General features: G+C 37.1%; 1 protein-coding gene across 1 annotated transcript in view; it reads left to right on the forward strand.

Annotated features, from left to right (window-relative positions):
• The first annotated feature begins 3,506 nt into the window (after positions 1 to 3,506).
• Positions 3,507 to 23,638, forward strand: part of LOC128636253 (malignant fibrous histiocytoma-amplified sequence 1 homolog) — a 354,012-nt gene continuing 333,880 nt past the window's right edge. Inside the window, exons 1-2 of the mRNA XM_053689290.1 lie at positions 3,507 to 3,610; positions 10,092 to 10,135. Of these exons, the coding sequence (XP_053545265.1) occupies positions 3,507 to 3,610; positions 10,092 to 10,135 (148 nt within the window). The remainder of the gene's footprint in view (positions 3,611 to 10,091; positions 10,136 to 23,638) is intronic.

The raw sequence follows: 23,638 nt of genomic DNA on the forward strand, positions 1-23,638 counted from the left end.
ACTGAAGGCCTACTTTTCAGGGTTCATGGAACTTACATCTACCAAGCTGGACATTGGATTGTCCTTTGGTGACACTCTGCACATCCTCACCCAGCATACCTCGACAAATCTGGCATATCTGATATATACTTCTCGAACATCTTTTACAGTGGATTTCACCTTGTATCTGCAGAGGTTTGACTTATGTTAACATGTCAACACAGCCAGCAACATCTATGATAGAATTTTATCTAATGATAGCTAAAGTGTCTTGACCTTACTGTTCTTCTGTTGTGCAGGACCATATAACCACAGATATATAGATATTTAATGACAGATATTTAATGCTCCCTATCTTTATAGGATATTTCCAAATGCACTAGAACTATGTAATTTTTTCCTAAGCATAACCACATTATTTGGGCATTAGATACCTGTATATATTTTAAACCTTTACTACATATAGTACGCCCTAAAATAATGATGACCTCTAGACCTTACTACCTAATAGATCCCTGGATTTGCTGGCTGGGGCAGTGGTCGGGAACACAGTTCTGATAAATTCTCCAGACGTCAGTATATATCTCTTTACATATAAGCTTATTAATCCTGTGCTACATCCTGGTATTAGCTAGCTGGGCACTGGTGTATTTTATCCTCCTGCACTCAATCTCCTAAATAGATCTATATGACAGCTTTCACTTGCCTTAAAGGGACACTGAACCCAAAAAAATTTTTTTCTTGATTCAGATAGAGCATACAATTTTAATCAACTTTCTAATTTACTCCTATTTACACATTTTCTTCATTCTCTTGGTATCTTTCTTTGAAAAGGAAGAATGTAATTTTAGGAGTATGCCCATTTTTGGTGAATAACTAGGGTTGTTCTTGCTGATTGCGGGATAAATCCACCCACCAATAAACAAGTGCTGTCCAGGGTTCTACACCAAAAATTGGCTGGCTCCATAGCTTAGATGCCTTCTTTTTCAAATAAAGATAGCAAGAGAACGAAGAAAAATTGATAATGGGAGTAAATTAGAAAGTTGCTTAAAATTGCATGCTCTGAGACTTCCGGTGGGCGGTTCTAGAAGATGGCTGTGAGCTCTGCTAGCTCTGAAGAAAAGCTCTGCTAACATCAGAATTTTGACACACTTCTATGCCATCTGCATCTCCCTTGGCAGATAAGCTGTCCGGGAAACTTTGGCAGATAGAAGCACTCCACACACTTCTCCCCCGGAAGGCATTACACCAAGTTATAATCCATAAAGGATTACTGAGCAATGGAACCGGAAAAGGACGTTGCAGCGCAGATAATCACAGCATTTCTACCTATTTTTGACCATTTACTCCTAAGCTGTCAAAATCTACATGAAGTGGTTCAGGCAACTAAAAGATCCTGTCCCACAGAATCTGATACGGCATCAATATTGGTAACTACCTCTACACTAGATAATAAGCAGTCAAAACATGACCCCTCAGGCAGCGTTGTGTGGTTGGACGATATGCAGCCTGATTCATGCAATGGCGGGACACCAACTCACAATTCCTGGATACCCCCTTTACTGAACGGGACTTTTGACCGCAACTCAAAATCCACTCGAGGGAATAACAGTATTGCAGCTCCGCAACATATTGCTTCCTCATACTTACCAATACAGACGGCAGAGTGGCTATTAATGTCGCCGGAGCTATGGTTTGGCGTACAATGTGCAGGCATGGGGGACAGGCTGGACCAGCAATTGCCGACAGCTACAACGGGATTATCTGCGATGGCACACAGTTCTATAACGGGGCTTCTGGCAGTTAAGAACACCATCTGGCCCACTTTGGAGCACCTGAAAAAACAAGATGGCCGTTGCGGTTTAAAACCAAAGAGCGGGATTGTTTTGCTGAAAAACGGCATTGGATGACATCATACCCCAGGACAGGGTGAGCTGGCTCGGAACATACTCTCGGACCTTACATTAAACTTCGACTGAGACTGGCCGATGAACGTTTTGCCAAAAGGTTTACTTAATTTGCTAGTTATTGTTCAATTTTTGGATTCCTCATGTTTTTGATCTGTGATATATAGGGGACCTGAATTGCGGCAGATATTGAGCCAATACCTAATGCTGTGACTGCATTATTTTGGACAGCAGCTCCAGGACTAAGACTTCAGGAAACACTGTTATTTCTTGATTAGATTAAGGCCAATTTTATTGTTCCACTTTTTTTATGTCCCAAAGCCTTCCTTTATACTGCTTTAGGCTTATGGTATGCTCAAAATGTCAAGCTGCTCCTATTCTTTGGAAGGCATGTTTCATTATACCGCACGCTGTGGGAAACATTTAGGAGCGGCTGTCTGATTTTCCTGATGTTGTAAACTCCAGACTTTGCTAGCAGCAGATGCCCACTTCTCTTACCTTATATAGTGGTTTGGGGTGTTAGGCTTGTCGGGCAATGTAACGCCACTCACTAGTAATACTATATTTGAGCAACTAACGACATGATCATTGTGCTTTTAGTTGCCGTAGTTTGTAACATGCTTTTGAACACTCTTATATTGTCTCTGCAAATGGCTGCCCTATCACTTATTTACATATTATCCATCACCTTGAATGCTCTTTGTACAAGCATATACCATCTATAACTATTAGGTAACTGTATTTACCCCCTATTAGAGCAGTCATATATTAGAGGACGATTACGAGGCAATGTAATTTAAGCAGTTAACAAGATGACCTCCTCCCTCCTAATGTCGTTCTTTCTAGATTGTCCTTGGCAGGTTCCGTGGGCTTTTTGATATTGGAATGCTGAAAAACTCTCATATTAATATGTCACATACTTGACTATCTCTTGCATAGGGCATTCTCACGCTAGTGATGAGTAGATCTGTATCAAGACCAATACACTATTCTCTTCTTATTGGAGAAGGGTTTGCAGGTGAAGAAAGCGCAGATACCTTGTTCAGAACAGGCTAGTTTAGACTAAACTGTAAATTATACTCCATATTGACGGAACTGAGCAACACACTCACATAGTCATATCAATTACTCTTAGTTGAGAGCTGTTTAGCTAAGATACTATCCCATCATGGCACTAGCACACGCAATCCTCAATATATTCGGGCACTGTTATGTTCAGCTTAGCCTAATTTTGCTTCTAGTTGCCTTATCTGTTATTTGCTTTCTCTTTTCTTTTTTAAGCCCCCTATATCTTATGAATATTTAACCATAGATTGTAAGCAAGGTAAATGCGCCCCCTGTCATGATTTGAGCAGACTGGAAATTCAATGTTCATCCCAAGGAGCTCCCTCTCCCATAGCGCGCCAATGAGTCAAGTGGGGCTGTTATCATTGTTAGCATTCCTATCACACTGTGTTGGTGAATGGGACATCTAAATCAATTCTTGTTTTGTTTTTTTTTTGTTTTTTGTTTTTTTTGTTTTTTGTTTTAGGTTGTGTTTAGTTAAGTAGTTTAGTTAAAAAATATAAAACCCCAACATTGAGGTACAGATGTATGGAGCTTTTCCACCACGTTGAAAACATGAATGGTCATAACCTAACTACCCCTGGTTTTCTCAAACATGCGCATATCTCTGTAATCTATTATTATGGATTGACAATTTCTCATGTGACGCACCCTGCGAGGTGCGATGCTATTATGTTGTGTATGTACCCTTTGTTGGAAATAAATAAAATTAAAAAAAAAAAAAAAATTGCATGCTCTATCTGACTCATGAAAGAAAAAAATTGGGTTCAGTGTCCTTTTAATATTCTCATGACTGTTTTCTTATTATTGGCCACTAGATGGCTCTATTAATATGGCATATTGTATAGGAGCACTTCTCACACATACTTGTGTTGCAAACTGAACCCCTATCATAAACACTGAGGGTACATATTATGATGACCAACTCCCTGTTAAATTGCCATAACATTCCTAATGTTTATATAAGTTTAATTTGATAACATACTTGTCTTATTTCTCTTTTTATAAGTACTGTACTTGCATCTTTATTCTCTAAATAATCTTGCCTATATCATTTCTTTCTTTTCTGAGATGCAATTTCTCTTGTTATGCTTCCTTTTTTCTTTGTTCAACATTAATCCCTGGTTACAGACTACTATAACATTACAAGTTAAAGGGACAGTCAACACCAGAATTTTTGTTGTTTAAAAAGAAAGATAATCCCTTTATTACCCATTCCCCAGTTTTGCATAACCAACACAATTATAATAATACACGTTTTACCTCTGTAATTATCTTATATCTAAGCCTCTGCTGACTGCCCCCTTATTTCAGTTCTTTTGATAGACTTGCATTTTAGCCAATCAGTGCTCACTCCTAGGTCACTTTACTTGCATGAGCTCAATGTTATCTATATGAAACATGTGAACTAATGCCCTCTAGTGGTCAAAATGTATTCAGATTAGAGGCAGTCTTCAAGGTCTAAGAAATTAACATATTAACCTCCTAGGTTTAGCTTTCAACTAAGAATACCAAGAGAACAAAGCAAAATTGGTGATAAAAATAAATTGGGAAGTTGTTTAAAATTGCATGCTCTATCTGAATCATGAAAGTTTTTTTTGGACTTGACTGTCCCTTTAAGGGGGGTATGAGGACTGCAGTCTTGTATATACTCCCCAGATTATCAGATATGATGTAAATATTTGATACAATGTCTGTACTTTGTATTGTATGTGCATCTACCGTTTTGTATTCAATAAAATAAATAAATAAAACCATTAAATGCAGTACTAGCTTATAAGATACATTAAAACATTGTATAACCCCCTAACAAAACAACAAAACAGCATTTGCAGTGATGTTCACGTGATTACAACCTTAACAAAGGTCTTGCACTAACAGATTTGTTGATTCAGCAGAAGATAGATTGCTACAAGTTTGACGGAGTAGCAACTTGTCAATTTAGGAGTCACTTTTACCATCAAAACATTCTAGAAGTGGGAGGAATAACTCTGATATTGCATAATTTTAAGGAGCCTGTCCAGGGGAAGTCAATGAAGTTTCTTAAAAGCAAAAGAACATAAATGTCTTACATTTTGAAGAGGGACTAAGAATTCCCCGGTACTCAATGTAGTAAAGCAAATATTCCTGTGTGCCCAGAGGCATGCACTGAACCTAACTGCAGATTATCTTCTGACTTTGGAATTCACATGTATCACACAGAATTCCAGCTTCATGGAGATCTTTTGCATGATAACTGAAAAGTGTTATTTAGATGTCAAGCTAATGGCATCCAACAACAATCTGAGGGTTCACAGATTCTTCAGTCATGACTCATTTTCCATCCTGCATGGTATTACTCTAAAGTCTTTCTCTAAGAAATTGTTTTTCTTCCAAATACTATTAATATCATAATCATGAAAGAGGATGCAAGTTTCCTTACAATACTTCCTAATTGTCACAAAATATACCACTCAGGCAACTTTCAGTAATATCACCACTTACAGGAATACTTAATCTTGGACAACCTTTTCTTCCCAACCCATAGAAAATGAGTTTGCCGCCAGGTTGCTCGGGGATCAAGACTGGAGAAAAAAGTCAAAAGAGTGACCAGCTCCAAAATTTACTATTACACAAACTCCAACTAGCAATAAGGATCTCACTAATCCCTATAAAAGATGAAGCAATTGGAATACAGAAAAGAACTAGGGAGTGCTCCAACAGGGGAGCTAAAGTGTTAATATTAAGGATATACAAAAAGAACAAAAATGAACTAGCAAATTGAAACTAAATGTGATATCTCATCCTAAAAGCCAATGTAGAAAAATATATAGGAGAATCGACGAGGCCTGTGAAGGATAGGATTAGAGAGCATATACATTTGATTGAAAATATGGATCTTGATAGAAATAAGGAACTCCCTATCCCTAAACATTTTAAGAAATGCAATAACGGTAACACTAAGCACCTTATGTATACTGTGATAGATCAGGTGAAACCTAATTGGAGAGGGTGTAATATTCAAAAAGAGCTTTTAAAGTTGGAAGCAAAATGGATCTTTGAGTTAAAAACCTTAACCCCTAGTTGACTAAATCTGGAATTCGATTTAGGTTGTTTTTTATAATGGTGTTTTTTATAACGGTGTTTTTTATAATGGTGTTGAAAATGTTCTCTTACTGGCATTTTAGAATCTTATAATGTATTTTTCCATATATCTAACACATATATTTATTATATCTATCATATTTATTATATTTCATCTTCTTTAAGATAAAGTATCATATACCAATATATAAAATATAAGTTTTAGGTGATTTGTTATGTGAATATGAGCTATATGTGCTATTAATATTTAGGACTTCCTGCAGTTTTTATGTCAGATGGTGCTGGATTTTATTATATTGTACTTTGTATTTTAAATTATTTATGTAAATATTTTGAAACTATTTTGTATATAATTTTATGCACTGTTATATATTTTGTTTATTTAAGTCATATTATTTACATATTTACCATAGTTTATGATAAATTAAGAAAACGATATCATTGTATTGTTTTTGTATCTAACAATAATATCATTAGCATGGCCCTTTAAATCTTATTGCAAAGTAAAATAATGATTTTACTTGACCTTAAACATAACCACTATTAGCGGTATATTTAATATTATTGTCACAAGCTAGGTCTTTTTACACATGCCGCTAAGTTATACAGCGCTATTATATTTTAGATATCTTATTGGGTGATCATGTACGAACTAATAGGTCCATAATTATAGCCCTCTAATTTTTAAGTGTGGCTCTCAAACACCTAATCACAAATGAAGGGTTGTGTTTATAAGGAAGCACGTAGAGGGTTACAACTATGAGCTTGACAAAGAAACTCATTTTGAAACGCGTTGCTCACGTGACTCCGCAGTGGAGCACACCTGATATTTGAATGATTGACTGACACGACTCTGGGTAGTGGTGCAGGTGTATTGGTGCTACGGCACAACTGATAATTTAGATCCATTGGACATTTTAATATCAGTCAGCGTTTACAAATGCAGCCATTGGGTCTGTCGCTTATTATATCTGTAAAATTTCACTACACATCTAAAAGAATACGGAGATCCGACGAAAACTTCATATACAGCGGATACACAGCTTGACACAGGGACGGATCCGACAGTGCGTCCAAACACCTACTTCAGCAGTCTTTACTGTGAGTACGGATTGTCTTTTTCACCTGTGTTTTGTGATATTACACTAAAAGGAATTCCCCTCTTTATATACAGGAGGACACTTACGCTCTAAACATCTACCAAAAGAGGACAGTTAATGGCATATTCACCTCTGTTTCTTTAAAGGATCTCTTTGGGACTAAGTATTGGTTATGAACTTTATAAATGTTCCTTTATAGTTCATTTTTAGCTAATATTGTGTTTTTTATATCAAGGTGTTCATTCACATCTATTGTATTTTATTTGTGATATTTGTATTGTATTTTTGATATCCACAATGGTTTGTATATCATTTTTTGTGGATTTTGCTTCAAGGTCGACCTTATTTTTAAAAAATTCACAAATGTATTCAATTATTCTATAAATTTATATATACTTTGTAACCAGCACCATTCTGTTATATTGAATAGATAATAAGTGTGTTATATCGGGCCTACCTAGCCATTGCGGTTTTTTTTCTACATTGGCTTTTAGGATGAGATATCACATTTAGTTTCAATTTGCTAGTTCATTTTTGTTCTTTTTGTATATCCTTAATATTAACACTTTAGTGCCCCTGTTGGAGCGCTCCCTAGTTCTTTTCTATATTCAGGGATCAAGACTTCAACAGCTAGACTTTCCAGTAGTAGTAATTATGACTTTACACAAAATCCGTCTATAGGATTTGAAGTATAACTTTAACTTGGATGTTTCAGCAAGTTGATATTAGATTGTCATCTTTTGTAGTCCTTGCTTGATAGCAATCTGCAAGTTCCAGCACTTTGCAAGTTCAAGTTTCTGCAACTTTGACCATTACAGGAACAAAATGAGAGCAGAAACCCCTTGTCGTCCATTTTTTCATGCATTGGCTCATATCTAGACTATGAAGAGATCAACAACACCTCTTCCTGGTGCTTTGTTAAAAGTACATTTTAAAAACCTATATGAAGTTTATTTATGTCTTCTAAGACTTTAAAACCATTTTCTAGAGTTTGTTACTTCAGTGAGAAGGGTCTCAGGGTTACAAGAGCCTTCAATGAAAGTACCATACCTGATGAACAATCAAGACAAGATGGTGTTAAAGACAGTACTAGATATTAGACATTCATGCTTTGGAATACAATCTTATCTTCTGTATTTCCAGATACAAGAGAAATTATTTGGAAAAAAAATTGTACAGACTAGATGTCATGTGTCTGCATTTTGATGTAAAGGGACAGTCTACTCCAGAATTGTTGTTGTTTAAAAAGATAGATAATCCATTCCCCAGTTTTGCATAACCAACACAGTTATATTAATACACTTTTTACCTATGTGATTACCTTATATCTAAGCCTTTGCAGACTGCCCCCTTATCTCAGTTCTTTTAACAGACTTTCATTTTAGCCAATCAGTGCTGAATCATACGTAACTCCATGGGCAAGAGCACAATGTTATCTATATGACACACATGAACAAACACCCTCTAGCTGTGAAAAAATAAGAGGCGGCCTTCAAGGGCTTAGAAATTAGCATATGAGCCTACCTAGGTTTAGCTTTCAACTAAGAATACGAAGAGAACAAAGTAAATGTAATGATAAAAGTGAATTGGAAAGTTGTACAAAATTGCATTCCTTATCTGAATTATGAAAGTTGAATTATGACTAGACTGTCCCTTTAAGAAAAATAAATCCCTTATTAGCACTGCAAGAACCTTTCTCTAGCCAGACTAATGTTTCCAGTTTGAATATACAGTGTATTTATGCACCTTATTTACACATGATCAGTGCTTATTCTAAAAGAACAGTTTCTACTTCTTGAGCACTGGAGGCAGTTACAGTACATCACCTTCCAAGCTTTGCCAGGCAGCAGTATGCAAGACACCCAACAAGCAGTCATCAACGGCAAAATCTGGAAGAAAAATGATTAAAGGGACAGTCAAGTCCAAAATAAACTTTCATGATTCAGATAGGGCATGTCATTTTAAACAACTTTCCAATTTGCTTTTATCACCAATTATGCTTTGTTCTCTTGGTATTATTAGTTGAAAGCTAAACCTAGGTAGGCTTATATGCTAATTTCTTAGACCTTGAAGGCCGCCTCTTATCTTAAATGCATTTTGACAGTTTTTTACCACTTGAGGGCGTTAGTTCATGTGTGTCATATAGATAACGAGCTCCTACACACGTGAAGTTACCTAGAAGTCAGCACTGATTGGCTAAAATGCAAGTCTGTCAAAAGAACTGAAATAAGGGGGCAGTCGGCAGAGGCTTGGATACAAAGTAATTACAGAGGTAAAACGTGTATTTTTATAATTGTGTTGGTTATGTAAAACTAGGGAATGGTAATAAAGGGATTATCTATCTTTTTAAACAACAAAAATTCTGGTGTTGACTGTCCCTTTAAGTAAAACTTATTAAACATATTGTTACTATTGTATATTTTATATTTTAAATACCCAAGATATCCATATATTACCCTAGCTTTTTAGCGCTCTCCATTTCTATTTTTGGGGGGTTCAAAATATTAAGGTATGCTCAGTGTAGCCCTGAAACAGATGGCATTCAGATTGTTTAACATTTATAAACAATGCTCTTTCCAAATGTAAAACACAAAAACAAGTTAACAATCTTGCCTGTGTTTGACTCAAAAAGATTGTGATCACTGAAACAAAAAAGGCCATTCTTATTTTTTCATTTAAAAAAAAATAAGAAATTGTAATTGTGTTGTACACCTAGGTATGCTTTTCAACAAAGGATACCAAAAGAGCAAATTTAATTTGATTACAGAAGTAAATTGAAAAGTTTCTTAAAATGGGATGCTCAATTTGACTAAACCATGAAAGTTTCCTTTTGTCTTTCATGTTCCTTTAAATTTACATGAATTATTGGTTTGAACTACTATTGCACAATTGATTGCATAATATACTTTCTAACTAAAAATAAAATACACAGGATGAGGAATTGAAATCTCTTCAGTGTTTCAGAGACAAAACGCCACGCAGGGATTCCTAAGAGAAAGTGTGAGTACTTTAAAGCTAATTTGTGTTTTGTCTGCATTTAGATTATACTTTGTGGTACAATGTTGTGTTATTTTCTTTACTGGTATGCCGCCGTATTGCATTCATTTTCCATCAGCGTCATTTCAGATCAAAGTGATTTTCCAAAAGTAAATAAAATATGCAATGCAGATAGCATGTACAAAGATACTAGAGAAGGAATCGTATAACTGAGGTGGCCAGACGTCATTATTTTTAGGTATAGTCCTGAATTTGGTCAGTCTGTTCCTAATTTTTTTAAAGGGCTAAATTATGCTCCGGATTGTCCTGAATTTGCCCAAAATGGTTTTCTGTCCCTTTTCCCAGTGTGTAAATGACAAGAACCAACTTTTCACAAAATCAGCTGACTGCATCCAACAAGTCATATATAATTTTCAAGTCTTGCAGAGAAATGAAGTATGGCAAACTGTGTGCAAAACCATAAACATGAGTAAGACAGATACAGTATATTAAGTATGTCTTAATATCTCAATATTCTTTAACTTAAATCATATATGTAGGTGTAGTTACAGCATGTGCTGGTTACAGACGCAGGTTTTGTGAGTGATATGTGTTTAGGGCTGGAGCACTTACAGTTACAGCATGTGCTGCATACAGAGGCAGGTGATATGTTTGGGTCTGGAGCACTTACAGTAACAGCATGCGCTGGCATACATAGACAGGTGATATGTGTTTGGGGCTGGAGCAGTAGAACAATTAAAGTGGTAGTACTTCAATCCATCCAGACATAAAATAAAGTCCTCACAGCAGTTGTATGCGGTCTACAGAGAAAAAAAAAAAAGATGAGCACAATAAAAAGCGTCACATTATAGTGTTACATGTGGTCTTTACAAAGTATTAAGAACTACAACGCATCTCCTGCCTGTGTTAACCAAATATAAACAACATATCCCTATTTACCTGAATAAATAATACAACAACAGTTTAGCAGTCTGTAAAATGTTAACAAACCAATGAATCAGATACACTCCTTCCCAATTAGAGACCTCACTAAATATGGTTGGCCTAGGTGCAGTCTCCTTAGTCATGTGACTTTGTTACTATGCGTTGCGTTAAAGCTAACACACGATTAGCATGTGCCCATAGTTTGTTCACGTGACAGTCTTTGGAAAGTGTTGGATATATGGACGAGGAGATCGAGCTTGAATTAAGTAATTCAATTGAATTAAGTTGCTGGGAGATGCGGATAACAACTCATATGGAGAAGAAGAATATGAAGAAGTTCAGGATAACGGAGAAAATGAGGTTATATGGGGAACTAATGGAATTTATGCAGAAGTGTTCAGTTCTACGTTGTTAGACAATAAGGGATATAAATTGATTGTATAGCCTGAGGAAACGGCCCTTGCGGGGCTGAGAAACGCATCACTTTGTTATTAATATTAATAAAAATATGGTTTTATGATACACTTGCTTCCTTCTGGGAACGTTATTTCGTGTGTTTTTGAGAGGACTTTTACCTACGCCTGAGTATAGTCTACTGGGCAACTGAGAGGTCCCAGCCTGCTGTGACTGTACTTGGAATTGCGCTACATCTTGTAAGTACAATCCTTAAGTCAGATTGCATCACCTGTTCCCACTAGGCCAGGGGTCAGCAACCTTCGACTCCCAGATGTTTTGGAACTACATTTCCCACGATGCTGAGACACTCTTTAGGCTATCTGAGCATCATGGGAAATGTAGTTACAAAACATCTGGGAGCCGAAGGTTGCTGACCCCTGCACTAGGCTATGGTAGCTGTGCTTTATCACTGACAGATTCCATTGCCTTGCCCACTGACCATCTCTTTGGGTGCCTGGACGTTTGACAATAAGTGAGCTGGGCCACTGATATTGATCCAGTCTGCTCCGCTTGCACCATTGGGTGCTTCACCTTTGTGAGTACCTATTTTTCTTTAACCTGCATAATCCTTTTTATAGACGTTACTAGGCCATATTGGCGCCTCTGTGTTTTTATTCTCTCCGGTTCTACGTTGTTGCAGGCGTCAGGAGACGGTATAGACAGCAGCTGCGCAGCCTGAACAGGCCTAGAGCTGCGTACTGGTCTTGTTCTATCCAGACAGCTAGAATTTAAAAAAAATTGACTTTGCTTTGCCTGTATTTTACTAGTGCCAGCTCCGGCTCCTAATCGCCTGCAACCTCGCTCCTAATCCAATTACCGGCTGTGCCTGTAAAATACCGGCTGGGTGGCAACCCTAGAGGCAGGTGATATGTGCTTGAATCTAGTGCACTTACCGTTTAATCTAAGCAATAGTTTTTTTCTATTGGCTTTCATTGTAGGTAAACTTTTTTTTCATACCTGTATAAACTAAACGTTTTTAACAGTTTTTTTTGAAACACAATATTTATGAGGTGTCCAGAATTTGGGTCTAAGGTGTCCTGAAATGAGGTCTGGTAAACCTGGTCACCTTGTTTTAACCCAGCAATATGTATCAGTAGAGGGTGTTTCTTGATGTTTTTTCTCATATTATTATTACATTTTTGATTAGCAAAATTAGTTATATTAGATGTCAGTTATATTAAATTGTCTCCTTTAGTTTTTAGGGACAGTGAGGTATCTGAAAATCAAAAAATAATAATGAACTTAGTTGTTTAAATCCATTCCTGCACTTTAACCCTGATTGGTTAAAGGGACAGTCTAGTCCAAAACAAACTTTCATTATTCAGATAGGGCATGTCATTTTAACCAATTTTCCAGTTTACTTCTATCACCAATTTTGCTTTGTTCTTTTGGTATTCTTAGTTGAAAGCTAAATCTAGGAGGTTCATGTGCTAATTTCTAAGCCCTTGAAGGCCGTCTCTTAGCTCAGGGCATTTTGACAGTTTTTCACCACTAGAGGGTGTTAGTTCATGTGTTTCATATAGATAACACTGTGATCATGGACATTGAGTTCCTAGGAGCCCCCACTGATTGGCTAAAATTCAAGTCTGTTAAAAGAACTGAAATAAGGGGCAGTTTGCAGAGGCTTAGATACAAGATAATCACAGAGGTAAAACGTATATTAATATAACTGTTGGTTATGCAAAACTAGAGAATTGGTAATAAAAGGATTATCTATCTTTTAAAACAATAAATATTCTGGTGTAGACTGTCTCTTTAAGTTTTTCAAAGGGCTGTGAAATAGTACTCCTTTAGAATAAACAAACTTGTTAAATCAATGTTTATATAAAAAGAAACAGATTGTGTAAAAAACAGCAAATAACTTACTTGTTTTCTTGCAAAATGAGCACTTACAATTTCTCATTGTAGCCATTGCACTCAGGAAAACAAGAGAGGAGACATGTTTGAACTTAAGTTACACTCTGCCTCTTCTGAGCATGATCAAAACAGATTGCCTGTCTCTCTAGCATTATCTGAATCGTAAACCAGCTCAAGTTACTCAAAAAGGTTTATGAATTCAAGTTAGATAAGCCTTCCTAAAATAAATGTTAACTTGTAATATCACAAAAAATATATAACCAACAAAAAAAATGTGATAAAGCACTGCTAAGGATATGTGATCTTCAGGAATCCAGAAGTTAAAATCATTGGAACAAAAGGAAATAACAACAAATAGTGAAGTCTTGTATACACAGATCATATATATATAAAAAAAGGTAGAAGTATCTACTCACTCTCTTAGGAGATATAACTTAGCTCTTAGTAAAACGGCTCATGTGTTAAGATATGGATTGATCAGGGGACATCAAGCTTTGTTAAAGTAATTTTTCTTTCATGTAATTGGCAAGAGTCCATGAGCTAGTGACGTATGGGATATACATTCCTACCAGGAGGGGCAAAGTTTCCCAAACCTCAAAATGCCTACATAAATACACCCCCCACCACACCCACAATTCAGTTTTACAAACTTTGCCTCCTATGGAGGTGGTGAAGTAAGTTTGTGCCAGATTTCTACGTTGATATGCGCTTCGCAGCAGGCTGAAGCCCGGTTTCCTCTCAGAGTGCAGTGAATGACAGAGGGATGTGAAGGGAGTATTACTTATTGAATGCAATGGTCATCCTATCAGAGTCTATTTCATAGGTTCTCTGTTTTCAGTCGTAGAGATTCATCTTCTTCCTCCCTTCTCAGATCGACGATATACTCTTATATACCATTACCTCTGCTGATTCTCGTTTCAGTACTGGTTTGGTTATCTGCTATATGTAGATGAGTGTCTTTGGTAAGTATGTCTTATTTTATTTTTGACACTCTCAGCTATGGTTTGGCACTTTATATGTAAAGTTCTAAATGTATGTTTTATACTTATATTTGCCATGATGCAGGTTAATCAGTATATTTCCCTTTTACAGACTGTCCGTTTCATTTTGGGAAATAGATATGAATAAAAAAATTTCTTACCTGAAAATTTTTCAAATTGACTTTTCTTTCTAAATTGGGGACTGTTAGGCTCGCGGGAGCAAAAAATGCTATAATTTATTGCGTCTTTTTTGGCGCGAGAATTACATTTGTCGACGTTATGATGTCATTTCTGGCGTCTTAGTTGGTGCCGAGAGTTTTCACGTAGTTGCGTTATCTATGACGCTCGTGTTTGTTGCAGACGTTTTTGGCACCAAAAAATTTGTCAGTTGTGGGCGTCATACTTGGCGCCAGTTTTTTTTACATTATTTAAGTCTTGGTTTCTTTTTGCTTCTGGTTTCCAGAGGCTTATTCTGTTTGCATTTTTTTCCATTCCTGAAACTGTCATTTAAGGAATTTGATAATTTTGCTTTATATGTTGTTTTTTCTATTACATATTGCAAGATGTCACTACCTGACCCTGTATCAGAATCTACTTCTGGAATGCTGCTGCCTGATATCGGTTCTATCGAAGCTAAGTGCATTTGTTGTAAACTTGTGGTAACTGTTCCTCCGGCTGTAGTTTGTGTTAGTTGTCATGATAAACTTTCAAAAGCAGACAATATTTCCATTAGTAGTAGTCCATTACCTGTTGTTGTTCCTTCAACATCTAATGTTCAGGATATTCCTGTTAATGTGAGATAATTTGTTTATAATTCTATTCAGAAGGCCCTGTTTGTTATACCTCCTTCTAGTAAATGTAAAAGGTCTTTTAAAACTTCTCATAATTTTGATGAATTTTTAAATGACCGCCAGCATTCTGATTTATCTATCTCTGATGAGGATCTATCTGGTTCAGAAGATTCTGCCTCAGATATTGACACTGACAAATCTTCATATTTATTTAAAATGGAGTTTATTCGTTCTTTATTAAAAGAGGTGTTGATTGCATTAGATATGGAGGAGTCTAGTCCTCTTGATATTAAAACCAGTAACCGTTTAAATTCGTTTTTTAAACCTCATGTAGTTATTCCAGAGGTTTTTCCAGTTCCTGATGCTATTTCAGATGTAATTTCTAGGGAATGGAATAGTTTGGGTACTTCATTTACTCCTTCTTTAAGGTTTAAAAGACTGTACCCTTTGCCGTCTGATAGATTGGAGTTTTGGGAAAAAAATCCCCAAAGTTGATGGGGCTATCTCTACTCTTGCTAAACGTACTACTATTCCTACGGCAGATAGTACTTCTTTTAAAGATCCTTTAGATAGGAAGCATGAATCTCATCTAAGGAAGGCTTATTTATGTTCAGGTCATCTTCTTAGGCCTGCTATTTCTTTGGCTGATGTTGCTGCGGCTTCAACTTTTTGGTTGGAGGCTTTAGCGCATCAAGTACCAGATCATAATGTGTATAGCATTGTTAAGCTAATTCAACATGCTAATTATTTCATTTGTGATGCCATTTTTGATATCATTAGAATTGATGTCAGGTATATGTCTTTAGCTATTTTAACTAGAAGAGCTTTATGGCTTAAATCTTGGAATGCGGATATGACTTCTAAGTCAACGTTGCTATCTCTTTCTTTCCAAGGTGATAAATTGTTTGGTTCTCAGTTGGATTCTATAATTTCAACTGTCACTGGGGGGAAGGGAGCTTTTTTGCCTCAGGATAAAAAATCTAAGGGTAAATTTTGGGCTGCTAACCGTTTTCGCTCCTTTCGTCAGAATAAGGAACAGAAACCTGACCCTTCCTCTAAAGGAACGGTTTCTAATTGGAAGCCTTCTCCAGTCTGGAATAAATCCAAGCCTTTTAGAAAATCAAAACCAGCCCCTAAGTCCGCATGAAGGTGTGGCCCTCATTGCAGCACAGCTGGTAGGGGCAGACTACGATTTTTCAAAGATGTTTGGATCAATTCAATATGTTTGGTTTCAGAACATTGTTTCTCAAGGGTACAGAATAGGTTTCAAGGTAAGACCGCCTATGAGAAGGTTCTTTCTCTCACGCATTCCAGTGAACCCAGTAAAGGCTCAGGCTTTTTTGAAGTGTGTTTCAGACCTGGAGTCATCTGGGGTAATTGTGCCAGTTCCATATCTGGAACGGGGTCTGGGGTTTGATTCAAATCTGTTCATTGTACCAAAGAAAAAGTGACCAGTTCTGGATCTAAAAATTTTGAATCGTTATGTAAGTATACCAACATTCAAAATGGTGTCTATAAGGACTATTCTGCTATTTGTTCAGCAAGGGCATTATATGTCCACAATAAACTTACAGGATGCTTATCTTCATATTCCAATTCATCCAGATCACTATCAGTTCCTGAGATTCTCTTTTCTAGACAAGCATTACCAATTTGTTGCTCTTCCTTTTGGCCTAGCAACAGCTCCAATGATCTCCTCAAAGGTTCTCTGTGCCCTTCTCTCTGTAATCAGAGAGCGGGGTATTGCGGTGTTTCCATATTTGGACGATATGTTGGTACTTGCTCAGTCTTTACATTCTGCATAATCTCACACAAATCAACTAGTGTTGTTTCTTCAAAGACATGGTTGGAGGATCAGTTTACCAAAAAGTTCCTTGATTCCTCAGACAAGGGTAACCTTTTTAGGATTCCAAATAGATTCAGTATCCATGACTTTGTCTCTAACAGACAAAAGACGTCTGAAATTGGTTTCAATTTCCTTCAGTCTCAGTCATTCCCTTCAGTAGCTATGTGCATGGAGGTTTTAGGTCTCATGACTGCAGCATCGGACGCGATCCCCTTTGCTCGTTTTCACATGAGACCTCTTCAGCTTTGTATGCTGAACCAATGGTGCAGGGATTATACAAAGATATCACAATTGATATCCTTAAATCCCAATACTCGACTATCTCTGACTTGGTGGTTAGATCACCACCGTTTGGTTCAGGGGGCCTCTTTTCTTCGTCCAACCTGGACTGTGATTTCAACAGATGCGAGTCTTTCAGGTTGGGGAGCTGTCTGGGGATCTCTGACAGCGCAGGGGGTTTGGAAATCTCAAGAGGCGAGATTACCAATCAATATTTTGGAACTTTGTGCGATTCTCAGAGCTCTTCAGTCCTGGCCTCTTCTGAAGAGAGAACCGTTTATTTGTTTTCAGACAGACAATGTCACAACCGTGGCATATGTCAATCATCAAGGTGGGACTCACAGTCCGCAAGCTATGAAAGAAGTATCTAGGATACTTGCATGGGCGGAATCCAGCTCCTGTCTAATCTCTGCGGTCCATATCCCAGGTATAGACAATTGGGAAGGGGATTATCTCAGTCGCCAGACTTTACATCCAGGAGAATGGTCTCTTCACCCAGATGTGTTTCTTCAGATTGTTCAGATATGGGGGCTTCCAGAAATAGATCTGATGGCTTCTCATCTAAACAGGAAACATCTCAGGTATCTGTCCAGGTCCAGGGATCCTCAGGCAGAAGCAGTGGATGCGTTGTCACTTCCTTGGAATGATCATCCTGCTTATATCCTTCCGCCTCTAGTTCTTCTTTCAAGAGTGATTTCCAAAATCATAATGGAGCGTTTGTACTGATGGGGGCTCCAGCATGGCCACGCAGGTTTTGGTATGCGGATCTTGTTTGGATGTCCAGTTACCAACCTTGGCCACTTCCGTTAAGGCCAGACCTTCTATCTCAAGGCCCGTTTTTCCATCAGGATCTCAAATCATTACATTTGAAGGTATGGAAATTGAAAGCTTAGTGCTTAGTCATAGAGGTTTCTCTGACTCAGTGATCAATACTATGTTGCAGGTTCGTAAATCTGTGTCTAGAAAGATTTATTACCGAGTTTGGAAGACTTACATTTCATGGTGTTCTTCTCATAAGTTCTCTTGGCATTCTTTTAGAATTCCTAGAATTTTACAGTTTCTTCAGGATGGTTTGGATAAGGGTTTGTCTGCAAGTTCCTTGAAAGGACACATCTCTGCTCTTTCTGTTCTGTTTCACAGAAAAATTGCTAATCTTCCTGACAGTCGTTGTTTTGTACAGGCTTTGGTTCATGTCAAACCTGTCATTAAGTCAATCTCTCCTCCTTGGAGTCTTAATTTGGTTTTGAGAGCTTTACAGGCTCCTCCGTTTGAGCCTATGCATTCTCTGGACATTAAATTACTTTCTTGGAAAGTATTGTTTCTTTTGGCTATCTCTTCTCCTAGAAGAGTTTCTGAATTACCTGCTCTTTCTTGTGAGTCCCCTTTTCTTATTTTTCATCAGGATAAGGCGGTTTTGCGGACTTTGTTTAAATTTTTACCTAAAGTTGTGAATTCCAACAACATTAGTAGAGAAATTGTTGTCCCTTTGTTGTGTCCTAATCCTAAGAATTATTTGGAAAGATCTTTGCATTCTTTGGACGGGGTAAGAGCTTTAAAATATTATGTTGAAGCTACTAAAGATTTCAGGAAAACTTCTAGTCTATTTGTTATCTTTTCTGGTTCTAGGAAATGTCAGAAAGCTTCTGCCATTTCTTTGGCTTCTTAGTTAAAGCTTTTGATTCATCATGCTTATTTGGAGTCGGGTAAATCCCCACCTCAGAGGATTACGGCTCATTCTACTAGGTCAGTTTCTACTTCCTGGGCTTTTAAGAATGAAGCTTCTGTTGATCAGATTTGCAAAGCAGCAACTTGGTCTTCTTTGCATACTTTTACTAAATTCTACCATTTTGATGTTTTTTCTTCTTCAGAAGCAGTTTTTGGTAGAAAAGTTCTTCAGGCAGCTGTTTCAGTTTGATTCTTCTGCTTATAATTTCAGTTTTTTTCATATATTTTTTTCAGTGGAATTGGCTGTCTATATTTTTATCCCTCCCTCTCTAGTGACTCTTGCATGAAGTTCCACATCTTGGGTATTTGCTATCCCATACGTCACTAGCTCATGCACTCTTGCCAATTACATGAAAGAAAACATAATTTATGTAAGAACTTACCTGATAAATTAATTTCTTTCATATTGGCAAGAGTCCATGAGGCCCACCCTTTTTTTTGGTGGTTATGATTTTTTGTATAAAGCACAATTATTCCAATTCCTTGTTGATGCTTTCGCTCCTTTCTTATCACCCCACTTCTTGGCTATTGGTTAAACTGAATTGTGGGTGAGGTGGGGGTGTATTTATAGGCATTTTGAGGTTTGGGAAACTTTGCCCCTCCTGGTAGGAATGTATATCCCATACGTCACTAGCTCATGGACTCTTGCCAATATGAAAGAAATGAATTTATTAGGTAAGTTCTTACATAAATTATGTTATTACTCCAGTAAAATCACTCAGGATAAGGGAACAATTGTAAAACACAAAGCCGACTGTAGAATCACCAAACGCGATGTTCAGACAGCTGCAAAGTGTAAATTTCAAAGTCCCAACCCTCCTTGTGACATCAGAGTCCCAACAGTCCAATGAGATCCGACGTACATTTCACCGGTCGTAACCAGCTAGAGTTATTTTGTTATGGGATAAACTATGGATTCAATTTATCAGATATGTGTTGGTGTAGAAACTGCGCCTAGATTAATATACAAGCTACACTATAAAAGACCCCCTAACTGGATCTTGGATATAGAATACAAATAAAGCAGTATAGGAGCGCCAAATTGGCTAATGTGTATATATAGCAGGATAGATGATGTGAATAGTATGTTATTAAAATGGTATATGTAATAGAATAGCAGACAATAAACAATTTATAACTAATATTGGTACGGGGATATGCCTATTAGACTCTCTGGGAATTTATATATAAAAAGCCATAATGAAGGTTCAAATACTAATATACTAAAAAACTATTTATTTAAAACAATCTATAATAAAACAGGATTGGATCACAATATCAGTGTAGATCCCTCATAGGAGTATGTAATTATACATTGGGAGTTAGGAATTATATACAATATAATTAAATACAATATACAATATAATTAAATAATACACATACACTTGAAATACAATACAAAAATGAAGATACTGATGAAATACAATATAGTAGGATATACAATAGGTAGAATATGAGTAATCCAGCTCTGTATTAGGAAATGATAACCGGTTAAATTATCAGTTAGGTACCTGAGTGAACGTGTACATGTTAAAAAGGTGAGTAAACTGTGAAAAAAATAAAAAATAATAATATATATATATATATATATATATATGTGTGTGTGAAATTGATGAAAAAATATAGATATATATATGAAATTGAATATCCAAAATATGGTCGTGATAAATATTCAAGTGTCCAAATAAATAAATATACCCCTCCAAATGTCCAAATGTGGTATCCAAAAAATGTTATACTAAAAAATGAATCCAAAATGATTTGAAAATAATTTTGGTATATGTGTCCAGTGGTATTGTACTGATGATACAATTAGGGTGTCCAAAATAAATGTGTGTGCAAGTGTCCAAAATTAAAATGATGTTGTATAGTGGTTCCTGTGTCCTTAGGTTATCTTGGATTCCCGCTGTGGGATGGTTACTAATAGATAACACAATACCTAGAAAAAAAGAAAGTACAATGTACAAAAAACATAATTTATGTAAGAACTTACCTGATAAATTCATTTCTTTCATATTAGCAAGAGTCCATGAGCTAGTGACGTATGGGATATACATTCCTACCAGGAGGGGCAAAGTTTCCCAAACCTCAAAATGCCTATAAATACACCCCTCACCACACCCACAATTCAGTTTAACGAATAGCCAAGAAGTGGGGTGATAAGAAAAAAGTGCGAAAGCATATAAAATAAGGAATTGGAATAATTGTGCTTTATACAAAAAAATCATAACCACCACAAAAAAGGGCGGGCCTCATGGACTCTTGCTAATATGAAAGAAATGGATTTATCAGGTAAGTTCTTACATAAATTATGTTTTCTTTCATGTAATTAGCAAGAGTCCATGAGCTAGTGACGTATGGGATAATGATTACCCAAGATGTGGATCTTTCCACACAAGAGTCACTAGAGAGGGAGGGATAAAATAAAGACAGCCAATTCCTGCTGAAAATAATCCACACCCAAAATAAGTTTAATGAAAAACATAAACAGAAGATTCAAACTGAAACCGCTGTCTGAAGTACTTTTCTACCAAAAACTGCTTCAGAGGAAGAAAATACATCAAAATGGTAGAATTTAGTAAAAGTATGCAAAGAGGACCAAGTTGCTGCTTTGCAAATCTGATCAATCGAAGCTTCATTCCTAAACGCCCAGGAAGTAGAAACTGACCTAGTAGAATGAGCTGTAATCCTTTGAGGCGGAGTTTTACCCGACTCAACATAGGCATGATGAATTAAAGATTTCAACCAAGATGCCAAAGAAATGGCAGAAGCTTTCTGGCCTTTTCTAGAACCGGAAAAGATAACAAATAGACTAGAAGTCTTTCGGAAAGACTTAGTAGCTTCAACATAATATTTCAAAGCTCTAACAACATCCAAAGAATGCAACGATTTCTCCTTAGAATTCTTAGGATTAGGACATAATGAAGGAACCACAATTTCTCTACTAATGTTGTTGGAATTCACAACTTTAGGTAAAAATTCAAAAGAAGTTCGCAACACCGCCTTATCCTGATGAAAACTCAGAAAAGGAGACTCACAAGAAAGAGCAGATAATTCAGAGACTCTTCTGGCAGAAGAGATCGCCAAAAGGAACAAAACTTTCCAAGAAAGTAATTTAATGTCCAATGAATGCATAGGTTCAAACGGAGGAGCTTGAAGAGCCCCCAGAACCAAATTCAAACTCCAAGGAGGAGAAATTGACTTAATGACAGGTTTTATATGAACTAAAGCTTGTACAAAACAATGAATATCAGGAAGATTAGCAATCTTTCTGTGAAAAAGAACAGAAAGAGCAGAGATTTGTCCTTTCAAAGAACTTGCGGATAAACCTTTATCTAAACCATCCTGAAGAAACTGTAAAATTCTCGGAATTCTAAAAGAATGCCAAGAAAAATGATGAGAAAGACGCAAGAAATATGTCTTCCAGACTCTATAATATATCTCTCTAGATACAGATTTACGAGCCTGTAACATAGTATTAATCACAGAGTCAGAGAAACCTCTTTGACCAAGAATCAAGCGTTCAATCTCCATACCTTTAAATTTAAGGATTTGAGATCCTGATGGAAAAAAGGACCTTGCGACAGAAGGTCTGGTCTTAGCGGAAGAGTCCACGGATGGCAAGAGGCCATCCGGACAAGATCCGCATACCAAAACCTGTGAGGCCATGCCGGAGCTACCAACAGAACAAACGAGCATTCCTTCAGAATCTTGGAGATTACTCTTGGAAGAAGAACTAGAGGCGGAAAGATATAGGCAGGATGATACTTCCAAGGAAGTGATAATGCATCCACTGCTTCCGCCTGAGGATCCCGGGATCTGGACAGATACCTGGGAAGTTTCTTGTTTAGATGAGACGCCATCAGATCTATTTCTGGAAGCTCCCACATTTGAACAATCTGAAGAAATACCTCTGGGTGAAGAGACCATTCGCCCGGATGCAACGTTTGGCGACTGAGATAATCCCAATTGTCTATACCTGGGATATGAACCGCAGAGATTAGACAGGAGCTGGATTCCGCCCAAACCAAAATTCGAGATACTTCTTTCATAGCCAGAGGACTGTGAGTCCCTCCTTGATGATTGATGTATGCCACAGTTGTGACATTGTCTGTCTGAAAACAAATGAACGATTCTCTCTTCAGAACAGGCCAAAACTGAAGAGCTCTGAAAATTGCACGGAGTTCCAAAATATTGATCGGTAATCTCACCTCCTGAGATTCCCAAACTCCTTGTGCCGTCAGAGATCCCCACACAGCTCCCCAACCTGTGAGACTTGCATCTGTTGAAATTACAGTCCAGGTCGGAAGCACAAAAGAAGCCCCCTGAATTAAACGATGGTGATCTGTCCACCACGTTAGAGAGTGTCGTACAATCGGTTTTAAAGATATTAATTGAGATATCTTTGTGTAATCCTTGCACCATTGATTCAGCATACAGAGCTGAAGAGGTCGCATGTGAAAACGCGCAAAGGGGATCGCGTCCGATGCAGCAGTCATAAGACCTAGCATTTCCATGCATAAGGCTACCGAAGGGAATGATTGTGACTGAAGGTTTCGACAAGCTGAGATCAATTTTAGACGTCTCTTGTCTGTCAAAGACAGAGTCATGGACACTGAATCTATCTGGAAACCCAGAAAGGTTACCC

The sequence above is a fragment of the Bombina bombina genome, chromosome 7 (genome assembly GCF_027579735.1).
Source record: "Bombina bombina isolate aBomBom1 chromosome 7, aBomBom1.pri, whole genome shotgun sequence".
Taxonomy (NCBI): Eukaryota; Metazoa; Chordata; class Amphibia; order Anura; family Bombinatoridae; genus Bombina; species Bombina bombina.